Raw genomic sequence first — 15,971 nt, 5'->3', positions numbered from 1 at the left:
GGAGGGAGTGTGGAAGAGCCTTGGTACCTTTGGGCCCAGTTTGGCACCTGGTATAGGCTCTGTGCCCAGCCCTGGTGAGTGGCACAGCTGACTGTCAGCAGGGATGGGGGTGGGAGGAAGCCAGAGCTGACCTCCCAGCAGGACAAGGCACAATGGGCAGCTGGCAGGTTGCTCTCCTCCTGCCAAAGGGAACACGCTGTAAGGAAGCCATACTTGGGGTTGGGGTAGCTGGAGGCCCAGAGCCAGGATTCGGGTTGAGAAGCCTGGCAGAAGCCCAGAAATTTCTTTCCTAGTACTTCCAAAGAAAGTTTTCTCAGGGATAGATCTATCTATCTATCTATCTATCTATCTATCTATCTATCTATCTATCTATCTAGTGCTTAATTCTAACAAGCCTGTGGTGCAGTCACATTCGATAGATGATTCTCAATTCATAGATGACTAGGGTTCTAGAAAGAGGCACTAAACACTGTATATCATATACCAGGCTTTGCTAGATGGTTCCACATGGAGTAGGTAGGAAGTATTTCAGGTTTGAAGGTTATATTAGGTCTCTGTTACATTCACTTTTTTTAAAAACATTCTCAAAAGGACTTTAATGAATGATGAGCCTTGTACAAAACCAGGCTACAGGTCAGAGTGGACCATGGTATGACAACCAGCCCTCATGGACCCTAAATACACATCTATTGTATAGTATACATATAGTCATATCAATACATAATTTACAATAGACCATGCTATGTTATTCCTGGGCCCTCCCTTCTGCCAGGGCCTGGGCCCTCCTGCCGACTTCGCAGGGCTTCCAAAAGGAGGATGTGCTCTAGCACAGTGCCTGACACAGGTGGCAACTTATGACCACGTGGGAGACAGGCCCTGGGGGAGAGAAGGCCAGGCAACCATGGCAGTACAAGAGGCACAGAGGATGGAGGGCAGCAGCAGACGGGAAGGCCTAGTGCGGACTAACAGGAAGCGTGGGTTTCCCAAAATGCTGAACCAGCCTTCTATAGAAACCAGCCAGACAGCTGAGCTCAGAAAGCCAAGCGCAGGCCATCCCTCTGCAGAAAGCCATGCGGCAAGATGTCTGACATTGGGAGTCCCTCCTGGTTTCAGAACAGGTCTCACCATGCACCCACCACACTCAGGGCCACTGGGCAGGTCACAGTGAGAACGGAGAGGCTTCTATGTGGGCCGTTGTCCCAGAGGAGAGGAGGGAAAGTGGTTATGACCAGACTCTCCCAAAGTTAACTGGAGGATGAGCACACAGTTTTCAAGGTAGGTGATTGAAAAGAAGATTCCCTACTTTAAAGGGCTCTCTGTGGTGTGCCTATCATCTGCCAGGTCCTTGAGAACATGGAATCCCACCCAGTAGATGGAAATAGGTCATTGCTGGTACATGGGCATAGAGTTGCAGGTAGAAAGCCCTAGAGTTCCTGAGGCCTCCTACTCATGGGCTCAATCTAGGCTGTGACAAGTGATGGAGCTCATGCTTACTATACATGTCTTCTCAGGAGTCCAGAAGGCAGCAGAACCAAAGGACTAACAGGGTCCTTGGCACAGGCTGGACACAATACCCAAATCTGTTCAGGCCTTGTGGTACGTCTAAGTTTCTTAGCAACATGGCTCCTCTCAAAGCCCTAGAGTGTTGGGACTACAGCCCAGTGTTAGGGAGGGAGATAGTATCTCTGCTGATGGCCTGGCCTAGGAGGAACAAACTCCTGGCATGTGTGGCAGAGCCTCCTGGCTGTGCCCTGGACCACAGAATGAAGACTATATCTCCCAGACTCTCTTGTAGCTGGATGTGAGGATCAAGCATAAATGTTCTGTAATAGCTTATGGGACTCTTGGTTAGAAGAAAGATGGTCTTATGCCCATTCTCTTTCTTCTTCACCTCTCCTCCATCCTATCACTGGGAAAATGGACATGACAGAGATCTGACCACTGTGTCTGGCCATGAGAATGAGGGCTACAACTGTCACCTTAACTCCCACCACAACCCTCCATGTTTTGGTAACTAGAACCAGTGAGGTCAAGCAACTTGGATGTGCCCTAGCACAGTGCCTAACACAGCCATTCTAACCAGTATGAAAATCACAGACTCCCAAATCTGACTCCTTCCTTGTTCCAAATCCTGGGAGAGATGGTGACCAAATGCCTGATGAATGCTTAGATGTATGCTTGGCTCTAGCACCAGCACTTCATAAGTAGAAAGTTGCCAAACTCTCACTACAAGTCTGGAGGGGGGGGGGCATCAGATACCACCTCTACTTCCCAGAGTGGCAATGTGCCAGTGCTGGGTAGCACACCATTGCAAGTGAGGCTGGATTCCCCCCTGGTTGAGGGGGCTGACCCCATGACTTCTTCTGTAGTTACACAGTTGTCTCTAGCAAAACACTGCCTCCTGCCATTAGCAAAAGAACAGACTAAACAGCCCACTGTGTGTATCTGGATGCTCAATGATGGGAGGCAGGAGCTGTAGTACCAAGCAGATAGTAGAAGTCCCACTCAGCCCTCAGTTGTGGGGCAGCCCCTCTGCCACCCCTTTCCGGGCCTTTCCTGCACCCAGTAATTGGTGGGAAGAGCAGGAAGGAGGGAGTGTTAAGTTCTCTGTTGATCCAAGAACTGTTCCTGACCTGGCCACGGTCAGAGCTGTGTCTCTGCACCTGGCTGAGAGGGCAAGGAGGCACAGGGTGGACCCCAGGCTCTGCAGTCAGGAGCTGGTATATGCCAGTGAGGATGGAGCCTGGTATGTATGGGGAATGTACCAGTTGGTGGGATGGTCCTCAGGGTCCTGTGATGAGCAAGCAGTGAGCAGTGAGGAACCCAGGATTCAGCCTCACAAGTCTAGGCAGTAACTTCAGGGTAGCAAGGTAGTTTCAGGTTCTCCTCTCTTGCTTGGACAACTGGCCTGAACCAAGTCTTTCCTCAAGGCTCCTTTGAGATCTGCCACTTAGGGCCTCAAACTTCTTTTTCCCAACTCCTGGTTGCAGCCCTACAAGCATGCAACCTGCTTCCTGAATCTACCCAGGTCCTTCACATTGCCACCTCATGCCCATAAATGAGTCCATATATTCATTACATGGGTACCTTTTCAGGCATAACACCTTTTCTGGATACAAGACCCAGAAAAGGAAGAATCCAGTGTGTCCTTGGGACTTCCAGCCATGAGAAAGGATGATGATGGGAACTGTTGGCCTGTGTACCCAAGGAGGATGCACAGTGTACACAGCAGCACTGTGTGGATCATCCAACATGGACAGAACCTCATATATCCACTGATAGAGGAATGCTTCAAGAATGCAAGGTCTGACCCTATTATTAAATAATTCATTAAAAATAATGAGGAAGAACTCAATGGCCCAACATAGGAAGGTATCTAAGACAGGTCTAAAAGAAAATAGACTGTAGAATGGTAAAGAGTTTGATTCAAGTTATATAAAATTCCTATGTATTTTTATGACCCGCCCAAAAATATATCTCACAGCCAGGCACTGGTGGCTCACGCCTGTAATCCTAGCTACTCCAGAGGCTGAGATCTAAGGATCGAGGTTCAAAGCCAGCCCGTGCAGGAAAGTCTGTGAGACTCTTATCTCCAATAAACCACTAGAAAATGGAATGTGGCACTGTGGCTCAAGCAGTAGAGCGCTCGCCTTGAGCTGAACAGTGCAGGGACAGCACCCAAACCCAGAGTTCAAGCCCCACAACCGACAAAAAAAAAAAAATTGAGTCCAATCTCTGGGGAAAACATAAAGAGATGGGGGAACCCTCATTCCTTTGTTGTGTATTGTTTAAATATTTTAAAAAAGTAATCATGCAAGATGATTAAAAAACAATACATTTCTGAGACACACAGGTATCATAGAGAAGAGAAAGATAGTTGTCACCAAAACTTTTAAAGTTCATTCTTAGCAGGTATGTGTGTGTGTGTGTGCGTGCACACACACGCATTCGTGCCAGTCCTGGGGCTTGAACTTAGGGCCTGATTGCTGTCCCTGACCTTCTCTTGCTCCAGGCTAGCATTCTATCCCTTGAGCCACAGCTCCAGTTCCTGCTTTTGTAGGGTAGTTTATTGGAGATAAAAGTCTCATGGACTTTTCTGCTACAATCTTCAGATCTCAGTCTCCTGAACAGCTTGGATTACTTACAGGTATGAGCCACAATAGCCAGGACTTAGTAGGATTTTGAAGGATGACTAAAAGTTGACCTTTTTTGGGGGGGGGGTGTCCATTACCAGGGTTTAAACTCAGGGCCTTATACTTTGCTCAGTTTTTTCTGCTTACACCTGGTACTCTACCACTTGAGACATATCTCCAGCACAGCATTTTACTGGTTAATTGGAAATGAGAGTGATCTCAGCCTGTTGCATAGCAAGGATTATAGTCATGAGCCACTGGTGCCTGGCAGTTCACTAGTTTTAAATAGAATGCTTACTACAATTCCATGCAGAGACTCCCTGCCTGTTCACACTGCTCTCCACCACTTTCCTCTACATCTCTGAGGCCAGAATAGTTGGAGCAGCCCACTGAGGTGAGCATTTGGACCAGGCCTGTGTAGAAGAGAAAACTGAATGTGAGCAAGGTTCAGAAATAGCCAAGTGGGGAGAGACAGAGGCTGGTGCTCCCCTGCTTCCTCCTTGCATACCCCCCTTCTCCCCCTCATCCCCTCTCCCCCAGCCCCTCTGGAGGAGGGCAGAGCTGAGGCTGCTGTGGACACACTTCCCCAGTCACCTGCAGAGACAGCGTGCTGTGGTGGTTGGCTCTACTGGGTGACTATTCTTAGATCCAGGGAGCTAGGGATGACTGATTTAGAGGTGGGAACGTGTCGGCCCATTTTATAAACAACTGAAATCCTCCCCACAGACGGTCTTTCTGAATGCTATGTTCTGCTAGAACTGCTGGTTTTCTGGGCTTATGGCTGACTTAGGAGACAGGACAGAAAAAGGAAAGGAATCCTCTCAGGGTATCCTCTCATTGTGTAAGGTACTATGGGTTCTTGTAGGATCCACCTCCTTTAACGTGAGCCTTGGGAGAAGAAGGTATTTGACCTGTTCTGTGGATAAAGAGAAAGGCTGGAAGAAGACAGAAACCAGCATAACCTGAGGATGTGGGGAAGGGACAGGCTGTGGCCTAGCAGGTTTGATGTAAAGCATGGTGCTGCAAAAGGCAAGTTCTCATGGATGAAGCAGTAGTCAGTGCCTTCGGAATTTAATCCCTTCAGGTGTTCATAGAGTGCTCTCCTATCCTCTAAGATTTCCTCACAGCAGATGACACAGATTTGGGGGAACAGCCTTACCAGCCAGGACCACCTTTATTGGCTGGTTCCAAATTATTATCCCTCTATTAGTGTGACCCAGAACTGGCAAAAGATCAAGAGATAATGAATGATTCAAGATACACACAAACTGAAGATCCTGTATCTATCATCAGCACAGCCTAAGATCATGTTAGCTGCTTTGCAGCCCAGATCTTACTGATCCCACAGCCCACACACAGTTCTAAACTGTTTCTACATGAGCTGCTATACCATCTCCTCTGGCCTGGCCTCCTGTGCTGAATGATTGCATTGTTCAAGCTGTCTCTACTAAGTATCATCTTTTTTTTTTTTTTCTTGTCAAAGTCATGGAGGCTTGAATTCTGTACCTGGGCGCTGTCCCTCAGCTCTTCAGCTCAAGGTGAGTACTCTTACCAGTTGAGCCACAGTGCCACTTCCGGTTTTCTGGTGGTTTATTGGAGATAAGAGTGTCACGAACTTTCTTCCCCAGTCTGGCTTTGAACTGTGATCCTCAGATCTCAGCCTCCTGAGTAGCTAGGATTACAGGCGTGAGCACCCAGCACCTGGCTAAGTATCATCTTAGTACATAAACACAGTAATCTCTGGGGGCACCAGAAAAGGGGCAGGTACGCAGATACAGCTTTGGGTCCAGGAACAACCGCATATAATTCCTGGAGCCTGGGCATCACCAGGTCTCCCTACGTTGTTTTGGAACCATCTGTGTGCAGAAGAGGAGGCTGAAGAATGAGATCAGCAGGGCTACGAGGGTCTAGAAGATGCCTCCCGCCACCAGAAGACAAGGGGATCAGTTCACCTGAAAACAGATGACATAAACCTGACATAGAATTCTCTTGGGTTTTCCAATTAGTGAATAAACACTGACCAAGAACCTGCCTTATGCGTGGTGCTGTGCATGATTCAGTTCAATCCACTTAGCACACATGGATGAGGCTCCCACAAAGTACAAGTGTTAGGCTGGGGACTGAGCACTCATCCCACAGTGATAGTTCAGGGAGAACAGTTTCCCCAGTAAAGGTCATGCAGAGTGTCTTTCTTATTTATATGTAAATGATTATAAATAGTAAGTTTTTATTGAGCTTCTTGCTAGTAAAAAAAATGTTATAGACTAGAATGGGAAAAAAATCCTAACATTTTATTTATATGAATATATTTTGTCCTTTTAAATAGAGCCTTTTAAAGAGAAATTTTAGGCTAGTAGCAAAATTGAGCAGAAGGCACAAACAGTCCTCATAAACTCCTCACCCTCCACACCAACGTCACCAGAGCAGAACAGTGCCCTAGTTACAGCTGATGGACCACCCTGACATCATTACTGCTCAACGTGCCTACATCCCATTAGGGTTCAGTTGGTATTGTACGCTCCATGGGTTAGACACATGGATAATGACCTGTGTCCATCATTAGTGCAGGTTGAGCATCACTAATCTCACAATCAGAAATCTGAAATGCTCCAGAATCTGAGAAGTTTTGGAGCACAGATATCATACAAATGGAAAATTCCACATCTGACCGCAAGAGACAGATTTTAGTCAAAAGGGACATTGAATTTACATCCAACTGAAGAGTTTAACTATTCTAAAAGTCCTCAGCATTTCACCTATTTATCTTTTCATCTGCCAGAGCTGACAAATAAATAACTAGATGAATAGCTATGGAGTGCCCATAATATTCAAGCATGGTTCTAGCTGTGGGGAATCGTGTAGTGAAGGCCTCGGTGTCTGTCCTCAGGGGGCCTGCACTCTAATGGGGGACACATGCCAGGAGGCTTGTGATATGATTGAGAAGGTAGTCAGGAAGTCCTTTCTGAAGAGGTAGTCTCTGAGCTGTGACCTAAAAGAAAGGAGGCAGCCATATGAACATTGAAGGAACAGCTTGCCAGGCAAAGGAATCAACTACAAATGACAGAGTAGGAAGGAGTTTTTCTAGTTCTAGGAACAGCAAAGTGTGTGTGTGTGTGTGTGTGCGCGCGCGCGCGTGTGCATGCGCACGCATGTCCCTCTGCCTGCCTGCCTGCCTAGAGAATGAAGGGGAAGAAGGCTTTGGGACCCGGGGTGAGAGGTCCAGAGTTTATCATTGTTAGCTGAGAAACCACTGGAGATTCACGCAGGAAACATGAGGATTCGCTGGAAGTTACATTTGAAAGGCTGCTCTCCAGCAGCCTTGCAAGGACACTATGGGGGAAACTGTCTTAGAAGCAGGATATGCACTGCAGAAAACCCGGAAGGTCAGGACTGTGGCTCAGAGCAGGCCGGCAGCAGTGGGGCAGAGAGAATGGGCATGCTCATAGTCTGTTTTGGAGGTAGGTTCTCCTGATGGTCTGTATATAAGAAGTCCTTGAGACTGCCAGTCCTTGAGGAATGGGTAAGAGTAGTTCTATTCATGAAATTGAGCAGACTGGGGGAGGAACAGACTTACGGAGAAAATCAAGAGTTCTGTGTTGGACACTGTAAGTTTGAAGTGCCTAATAGACATGAATGAATGATTGATTGAATGAATTCATTCCTCAAATAGACTCTTCTTGTGAGCCTAAGAGATTATTAACATGAGAACTGGAAAAATGAATGATAAAAAGTAGGAGGTTCCAGGTCACCAGCAGTCAGCTCAAGAGATAACTGCAAAGAAGCTAATTTAGTGCCTTATCACTCTAAATTGTAGCTTTTGTTTTTGTTTGAATGAAGTACATATCTGGGATGTAAGCATAATCTATAGGTTAAATAAATATAAAATTTTGCTGGGCACTGGTGGCTCACACCTATAATCCTAGCTACTCAGGAAGCTGAAGTCTAAGGATTGCAGTTCAAAGCCAGCCTGGGCAAGAAAATCCTTGAGACTGTTATCTCCAATTAACCTCTAGAAAACTGGAAATGAAAACTGAAAATGTTATAGAGCACTAGCCTTAAGCAGAAAAACTCAAGCCCTAATAAGTTCAAGTCCCATTATTGATACCCCCCAAAGAAAATCTTTGTGAATATTCTTACTTCATTAAAAAATAAACAAAAACAATGTATAATGTCTGAAAGAGAAATTGCCATTTCAGATAATTATAACCTTCAGCTTAAGTTCATTGAAAGCAGCACTCTTCCCTACTTTTGGGGAGGGGCTGGCACCACTGGTTTGGACAAAGGGCTCCTCTCCTGGGGGTGGTATCATGGGGAAGTAGCATGCTAGAAAGATGCAATGTTGCAGAAGCAATGTCTAGACCCTGCTGTCTTCTAATTCCTGGGGAATGTGAGGCCACCAGAGACTGGGGTAGGCATCCCTGAAAGGCACTGAAGCCATGGCCCAGAGAAGAAAACCTCAACTGCAGGTAGGGAAGCCTGGTGAATCGCTGGGGTGCCTGCTTATATGGCTGCTCAGTCCCAAGCTGGGAATGCTCAGTTTCCTATGGGCTCAGCCCCAAAGGACATATCCTCCTTCCAAACAAGGGGACTGGAGGCTGTAAGGTCAAGTACATGTGTCATACTAAATCCCTGAATGGCATGCTAGCTCAGAAGAAAATCCAAAGCCCCATCCTTAGCCTAGAAGGTTGTATACCATTTGGTTCTGGCTACCTCTCTGAGACCCACTGCTACTATAATTCACAGCTTCCACCTAGCCATATTGGGTGCTGTACCTCCCCCTGGCTAGTCACCTCCTGCTTTAGCCTGTGTGCTGCCTGTGTACTGGCTGATTCCTCTGCCTAGAACAGGCTTCTCTGATAATCACAGGGCCGCCTCTTTCCACTGCACTAGGACTTAGTTCTAGTGCCACCTATTCAGAGGGTCTTGGGTGGCTACCCAATTTAGCCTGTAGACTGATTCTCTTCCTCCTGAGACCCCCCCTTACACTGCTTCATTTTCCCTCCTGGAATGTAATGCCCAACCATAGACCATCTCCTTTGCTATAATGAAAAGCCCCACAAGAGCAAAAATTTCATTACAAAAAATATTTTGTATACTAGCACCTAGAAAAGTTGTAAGGCCGGGTACCAGTGGCTCATGCTGTAATCCTAGCTACTCAGGAGGATCTGAGGATCGAGGTTCAAAGCCAGCCCAGGCAGGAAAATCAGAGAGCCTTATCTCTAATAAACCACCAGAAAACCGGAAGTGACACTGTGGCTCAAGTGGTAGTGCGCTAGCCTTGAGCTGAAGAGCTGAGGGACAGAGCCCAGGCCCAGAGTTCAGGCCCCACGACAGACCAAAACAAAACAAAAAAAGGTTATAAGTACATAAAAGGTGCTCAATAAACATTTGTTTTAGGAACGAATAATTACACTGACCCCAGGAGGCCATCCTCTTGAGGGAAAGCCAGATGAGAGAGCCGGGCAGCACAATCTCAGGTTTCTCCACATTCTGTTGTGGATAGGGGAAGGTGGGAATCTGCCCCTTCAATTGTCAGGAGACATCAGAATAGGGGCTGGATAGACAAAGACACTCCCTGTTCTAGTATGCCTGGCTAGTTCATCCCAGCTTTTCTAATGACCTGTCTATAGACTGACCCTCTTCCTCCTGAGACGAAGAGGAGCCAGTTGGACACTGTATATCTCAAGTCCTCACTTTGCAGGCCAGAGAATTTGGCAATCACCATTACTGCTTAGCAGTTATCAACTTCTCCAGGTTTAGATTTGATATTGCCATTGTCATCTGCTGTGCATGCCTTAACCTTGCTTTTAGCACCTGTCAACAAGGACAATCTTTTTTTTTTTTTTCTTTCTGGAGCTTGAACTCAGAGCCTTATTTTTGTGCTCTCACTTGGCTTTTTTTGCTTAGGGCTGGTGCTCTACCACTCGAGCCATGGCTCCACTTCTGGCTTTTTGTTAATTAGTAGAAGATAAGAGTCTCATGGACTTTCCTACCCAGATTGGCTGTGAACCATGATCCCCAGATCTCAGCATCTTGAGTAGCTAAAATTACAGGCATGCCCAGCTCTCTTATCTTTAAACAACAACAACAACCAAAACCAACTGGTGGTACTTTGTAGACATGATGTTGAAAATGAACTATAAAAAATGCAGGTAGGGACAGGAGGGGAAACTGGGAGAGAGCAAAGAAAGGGCTGACATTACTCAAAAAGAACTGTCTTCATTACCTGACTTATGAAATGGTAACCCCTCTGTACACCACCTTTATAATAACAATTTTAATGACAAAAAGCAAAATAACCCCCCACCACCAAGTACATAAATGCCCTGCACAGAATTTATCATATGATACATGCTAAACTGCTACTTCCTTCTCTAGCTCCCCATCCACCAGCCACTAGGATGGCCTTAGATCTCTTGTCTAGGATCTAGTTCCTAGCCTTGTTTGGTGTGGTATATCTTGCTGTCAGTTGTTAGTAAATCTGGGAGAACATTCCCTTCCCCCCTACAACCCTGCCCCAGCAGAGGGGCATGCATATAACAAAATCAAACCAGCCCTCCTCCTTCTTCCTATCCCCAAGCACTCCCCGTGGGGAACAAGTAGATAACATTGCACACAGCTCTAGCTGAAGGTTCAGATTAGTGTTTGTCTCAGGCATCCTGACAGGCACAAGCCACTAAGCATTGCTATGGAAACCATTTTGTTATTCTCTGCTGTGTCATTTGTTTTCTGGCTCAGTTGCTGCTGTGGTGGTGGTGGGGCAGTGAGAGAAATGCAGAGGACCAGGCACTTATGGATAAGACTCGTAGTGAAGGGCATCTCCTCTAGGACTATAAAACAAGGGGGAATTGCTTAATTCTCCTTGGATCACACATACCCAACTCTTAAGAAGCAGGCCATTGTATTTGCCCTGTGGTACCTGATCTGACATTCTGCCCTTGTTTACAAGGGCAGAGTCCTGGTGCTCACCCCCAGCCAACTCCAAGGATCTCCAAGGGAGATTCTGATACACTGTAGAATTTAAGAACCATTGCCATAGGAGCAGACTAGGTCAATTGTCTTCAATATCCCAACACCCAATATGGGCACCAGGGATGCTACTCTGGATGGAGGGGTGTAAAGGTACAAAGCTCTATCTACTCAGCCTCCCATTGCTACCAGTTGGCTCTGAGCAGTCCTATAGTGTGGAAACCACTGGATCATATGCTTTCTAGAGCCATCTCTAGAAGGGAAGTCAAGGCTGGGAAGTTGATTCAGTGGTAGAGTGCTTGCCTTGCATGCCTGAGGCCCTGGGTTCGATTCCTCAGCACCACATAAGCAAAAAGAAAAAAACCGGAAGTGGTGCTGAGGCTCAAGTGGTAGAGTGCTAGCCTTGAGCTGAAGAGCTGAGGGACAGCACTCAGGCCCAGAGTTCAGGCCCCATGACTGGACCCCCCCCCCCCCAAAAAAAGAAGGGAAGTCAGTATTCATTCATTCGCAGATGTTTATTAAGTGCCTTTTGATTTCTTTGAAGTCAGGAACTCTACTATTTACTAGGTATATAACCTTGGGCAAGTTATTCACTCTCTCTGGGGCTCAAATTTCTCATTGGAAAATAAGAATATAATATTTGGGCTTTTTTCTTACCTAACATAATTCTTCTACTAAACAGTCAAATGAGAATACCTATGAAAAAGCAATTAACTGGAGGAGACTGCCAATGACAACAGCTATTCTAATTACAATTGATAGCAGTATGTCTAATCTGAAGCCTACAGCTAACCATTTGCAATCTGTAAAATGGAGTTACTTATTGGAGTTTCAGTCTTTCTAAAGCACCATCAACCCCCGACTCCACCCCATCTCAGCCCTGAAGCAGTAAGAGAGGGGAGAAGCACATCCAGAAAAGTGGCCCATGTAAATGCTGCTAGTTTGTAAGTGGCTTGGTAGTAAGTAGAAGGTATTTAGAGTCTAAGTGCAGTGGGATCATATCCTAAAAAGAACTACAAGCCGGGTGCCGTGGCTCATGCCTGTAATCCTAGCTGCTCAGGAGGCTGAGATCTAAGGATCACAGTTCAAAGCCAGCCCAGGGAAGAAAGTCCATGAGGCTCTTATCTCTAATTAACCACCAGAAAACCAGCAGTGGAACTGTGGCTCAAAGTGGTAGAGCGCTAGCCTTGAACAAAAGAGCTCAGGGACAGAGCTCAGACCCTGAGTTCAAGCCCCATGATTGACAATTTTTTTTAAAAAAGCCAAGGTTAAGTATAAGCCAAGTATAAGTCCTAGGCCATGGGGCAGCTGGCTATGGGACTAGAATGGGAAGTCACTTTACTGTGCAATCTGAGCTACACAGGACAGACTCAGCCTGACCTGGCTCCAGTCCTGCAGAGACCAAACTACACCAATGCTGAAAACATGAGGAATGTCAAACTCATCAGTGTGGATGGTTCCTTCCAATCAATCATGACTTCATCCAGCCATGAACCTCCTTCACATATCAATGCCACATAAAGCCAATTTGAGTGCCTTATGTATACAAAGAAGCAGAATGGTAGAAAGAGCACAGTCCCAATTTAAAGTACAATAATATTTAATAACATACCCTATGCTCTTGCCAGAAATTATGGTTACCTACTTCGTTATTCCATTTTACTCCCGACAGTGCAAGAACGCTCAAGTTTTCAATTTTTCAACTCAGGCTCACCTGAAAGCTAAGTGGTAGAGCCAGGATTCAACAAAGGCCAGTCTGGTCAGATACTGGTAAGTATCTTCTTCTCTAGGGCTCTATTCCCCTCAGAAGCTACAGAAGCATAATGAGCATAGTGGGGCACAGAAGCAATCATAAACAACCATGAGCCAAGAGACAACCAACCACCAGAAGTAAGGAGTAAGGTGTGACACTCAGTTTGAATTGCTCAGGAGGGGAAAAACAATCAGACATAATCTGGGTAGAATGAAAACAGGGTCAGGCTTTTGCCAGATGAAGATCAAGCCGCAAGTTTCAGAGAAGCCTGACTGATAACCTACCTTCTCCACCAACATTTCTTCTCCCATCCTACCAAATCGCCTCCTCATCTACCCATTCCACTGAACCTCCCTGGCCAGTCTTTGTCCATGCTTGTTCCTGATTCTCCCCACATCTCCCCAAGCCTTTCTCCTCTAGAAGATATCTTCTGATCCTGCAGTTTTATGTTTTTTCCCCCAGTAGACTAGAATAAATATGAAAGCTTTAGTAACAGCTCAAGTACTATTAATGAAACAGGATCTTCCTTTAAGCCCCTGGTCCTTGGTGAATGGCTCCCTGTTTTCACAAATGGAGAAAGAGCAGTGTGGCCCCTCTCTGTCTCAATCTTTCACAGCAGCAGATGCCTGTAAGGTTGCCTAGAGAGTCTGGAAATGCCATGTTGCCATGGTAACGACAGACCAAGGTTTGGGATTCTTTATCCCTGATGAGCTGCTCTGGCAGTCCCATGCCACACTGCTTGTGAAATCTTCCTTGATGAGTAACAACAAAACAAAGCCACTCATGGACAAACTGCTCAGCATTAGAACTGAGGTTCAGTTCCTGTACACACACTTGTGGGCCATTTACCCAGTCCTGTGGCTGTTAAAGAGGCCAGCTCTCTATACTGTGGTTCACTTGGTATAAAACTGGCTCAGCCAACAAAGCAGGCCCTCCCCAACTCCAGCCCCCAAATTACCACTTCTCTTACTTGATGCCGCCAACCAGGGATCTGCCGGCGTGGACCCTGGCAATTAGCACAGCACCCGCATTTGTTGGGAAATTAAGAGCCACTGATTAATCTAATTCCATGCCATTTACCAGGAGTAAGTGTCAGCCTGAGATTGGCTTTTCCAAATGGTGGCCCAGAGGGTGGCATGTTCATGGCTTGAGTCTGAAATGGAAGCAAGGGCCTGGGAAGCCAGACTGTGAACCAGGAGGAGATGCAGGATTCACTTCTGGACCTGGTTATCTGTCAGCTGCTGCCTCCCCACATCCTGCCCACCTAAGGGATCTGAAAACCAGAAGGTGTTTCCAAATTGAGGTCATGCCTATTTCCAAGTCATCCTGACCCAGAAAGAGAGCTCATTTTCCTGTGATGGCCTCCTGGCTAACTCCTGCTGGAAGTGCTCAGTATAGGACCATACACACTAAATTGGAAGATTCTGGGGCTAGAAAAGCCTGAATCACATTCTAACTGGCGGAGCTGGGGTCTGAAACTCTGTGTGGACTCTTGATATCCTGCTAGCTAAGGGCTTGAATATCTTTATCTATCCCCCCCCCCCCAATGACTGGAGGCCCTAGAAACTTGAATCCTCAGTGCTAATTACCTTAGATTCCTGACAATGGATCACCAAGTCCTGATCTGGATCATACAGGCCCTTTCTCTGTCATTCTTCCTTCCTTCCTTCCTTCCTTCCTTCCTTCCATCCTTCCTTCCTTCCTTCCTTCCTTCCTTCCTTCTTTTCCTTTCTTTCTTTCTTTTCCTTTCTTTCTTTCTTTCTTTCTTTCTTTCTTTCTTTCTTTCTTTCTTTCTTTCTTTCTTTCTTTCTTTCTTTCTTTCTTTCTTTCTTTCTTTCTTTCTTTCTTTCTTTCTCTTTCTTTTGCTTGAACTCAGGACCTGTCCCTGTTTGTTTTATTTTTATTTTATTGCACAATGCTAGTGCCCTACCACTTGAACCACAGCTCCCCTTCTGGGTTTTTTGTAGTTAATTATAGATAAGAGTCTCACAGGGGGGCTGGGAAGGTGGCTCAGTGGTAGAGCGCTTGCCTCCTGGGTTTGATTCCTCAGCACCACATAAGCAAAAAGAAAAAAGCCGGAAGTGGCGCTGTGGCTCAAGTGGTAGAGCACTAGCCTTGAGCTGAAGAGCTGAGGGACAGCACCCAGGCCTAGAGTTCAGGCCCCACGACCGGACCCCCCCCCCCAAAAAAAAAAAAGTCTCACAGACTTTCCTGACCAGACTGGCTTCAAATCACAATCTTCAGAACTCCGTTTCCTGAGTAGTTAGGACTACAGGCATGAGCCGCTGGCACCCAGCTGGTTGATCCTTGATCAAAGATTAACTCTATATTATAGAGTTATAGAATTATAGAGTTATAGAATTATAGTTCTGGATTTTTACTCAATCTTTCCAGTTGGCTGTAAGACACACCAATTTTTTTTGTCCATAGTCATGGTGTCAAACCAAGTAGAGCCAACTAACTGAACATTTGTCCATGGACACTGGAGACCTTAGAAATCCTTCCAAGATATAGGTATTAAGGCGTGGCTAGATAGGCCTTGATGACTTCCCTCATTCAAACTCTAACTTGAGGTTTGAGCCTAGTTTTTCCAATTACTCATAAACTCTAGTTATATCTTATTTGGTACCATGAGATACAGTATATAAAATGAACTATTTGTGGTATCTGCTATCAAGAGTCTATAATGGTCTAGGGGATAAGCAGAGACTTCTAAATGGGTAAAGAAAAACTAGGGAAAGGAAAGGTAGGGCATTCCAAGTAGGGAGAACAGAGGATAAAGATTTAGGCTTAATAGGAAATGGACCCATCACCTTGCTCATGTAACTGTAACCCCTCTGTATAGTATCTTTACAATAAAAAAAAAATATATATATATATATATATATATATATATATATATATATATATATATATAAAGATTTAGCTAGGGAGGCCTATGGAGCTTGCAGGACTAATAATGGTAGTTCCATTTGGTGAAAGAAGAGGAAGTACAAAAAGGAGCAGAGGAAATAAAGTTGGGTGATAGGTGGGGGGATATATCACTGCAGATGATAGAAAGCATAATCCTTACAAAGTCTGATTAAAAATTTCAGACTGCATTCAGCAGCCACTAA

General features: G+C 45.8%; 1 protein-coding gene across 5 annotated transcripts in view; it reads right to left on the bottom strand.

Annotated features, from left to right (window-relative positions):
* The window catches only part of Sergef (secretion regulating guanine nucleotide exchange factor), a 212,929-nt gene that overhangs the window by 5,212 nt on the left and 191,746 nt on the right, over positions 1-15,971 (bottom strand). Inside the window, exon 11 of one of the 5 annotated variants that reach the window (XM_070032778.1) lies at positions 5,872-6,085. The exons of the other annotated variants lie outside the window; for them this stretch is intronic. Within the exon in view, the coding sequence (XP_069888879.1) occupies positions 5,970-6,085 (116 nt within the window). The 3' untranslated portion in view covers positions 5,872-5,969. Of the gene's footprint in view, positions 1-5,871; positions 6,086-15,971 lie in introns of those variants that run through there. 5 annotated transcript variants of the gene reach the window in all.

Source organism: Dipodomys merriami, unplaced genomic scaffold (genome assembly GCF_024711535.1).
Source record: "Dipodomys merriami isolate MVZ:Mamm:240054 unplaced genomic scaffold, mDipMer1.0.p SCAF_21, whole genome shotgun sequence".
In the NCBI taxonomy this organism is placed as follows: domain Eukaryota; kingdom Metazoa; phylum Chordata; class Mammalia; order Rodentia; family Heteromyidae; genus Dipodomys; species Dipodomys merriami.
The sequence above is the reverse complement of the archived record's forward strand: the minus strand, read 5'-3'. Positions and strand labels throughout refer to the sequence as shown.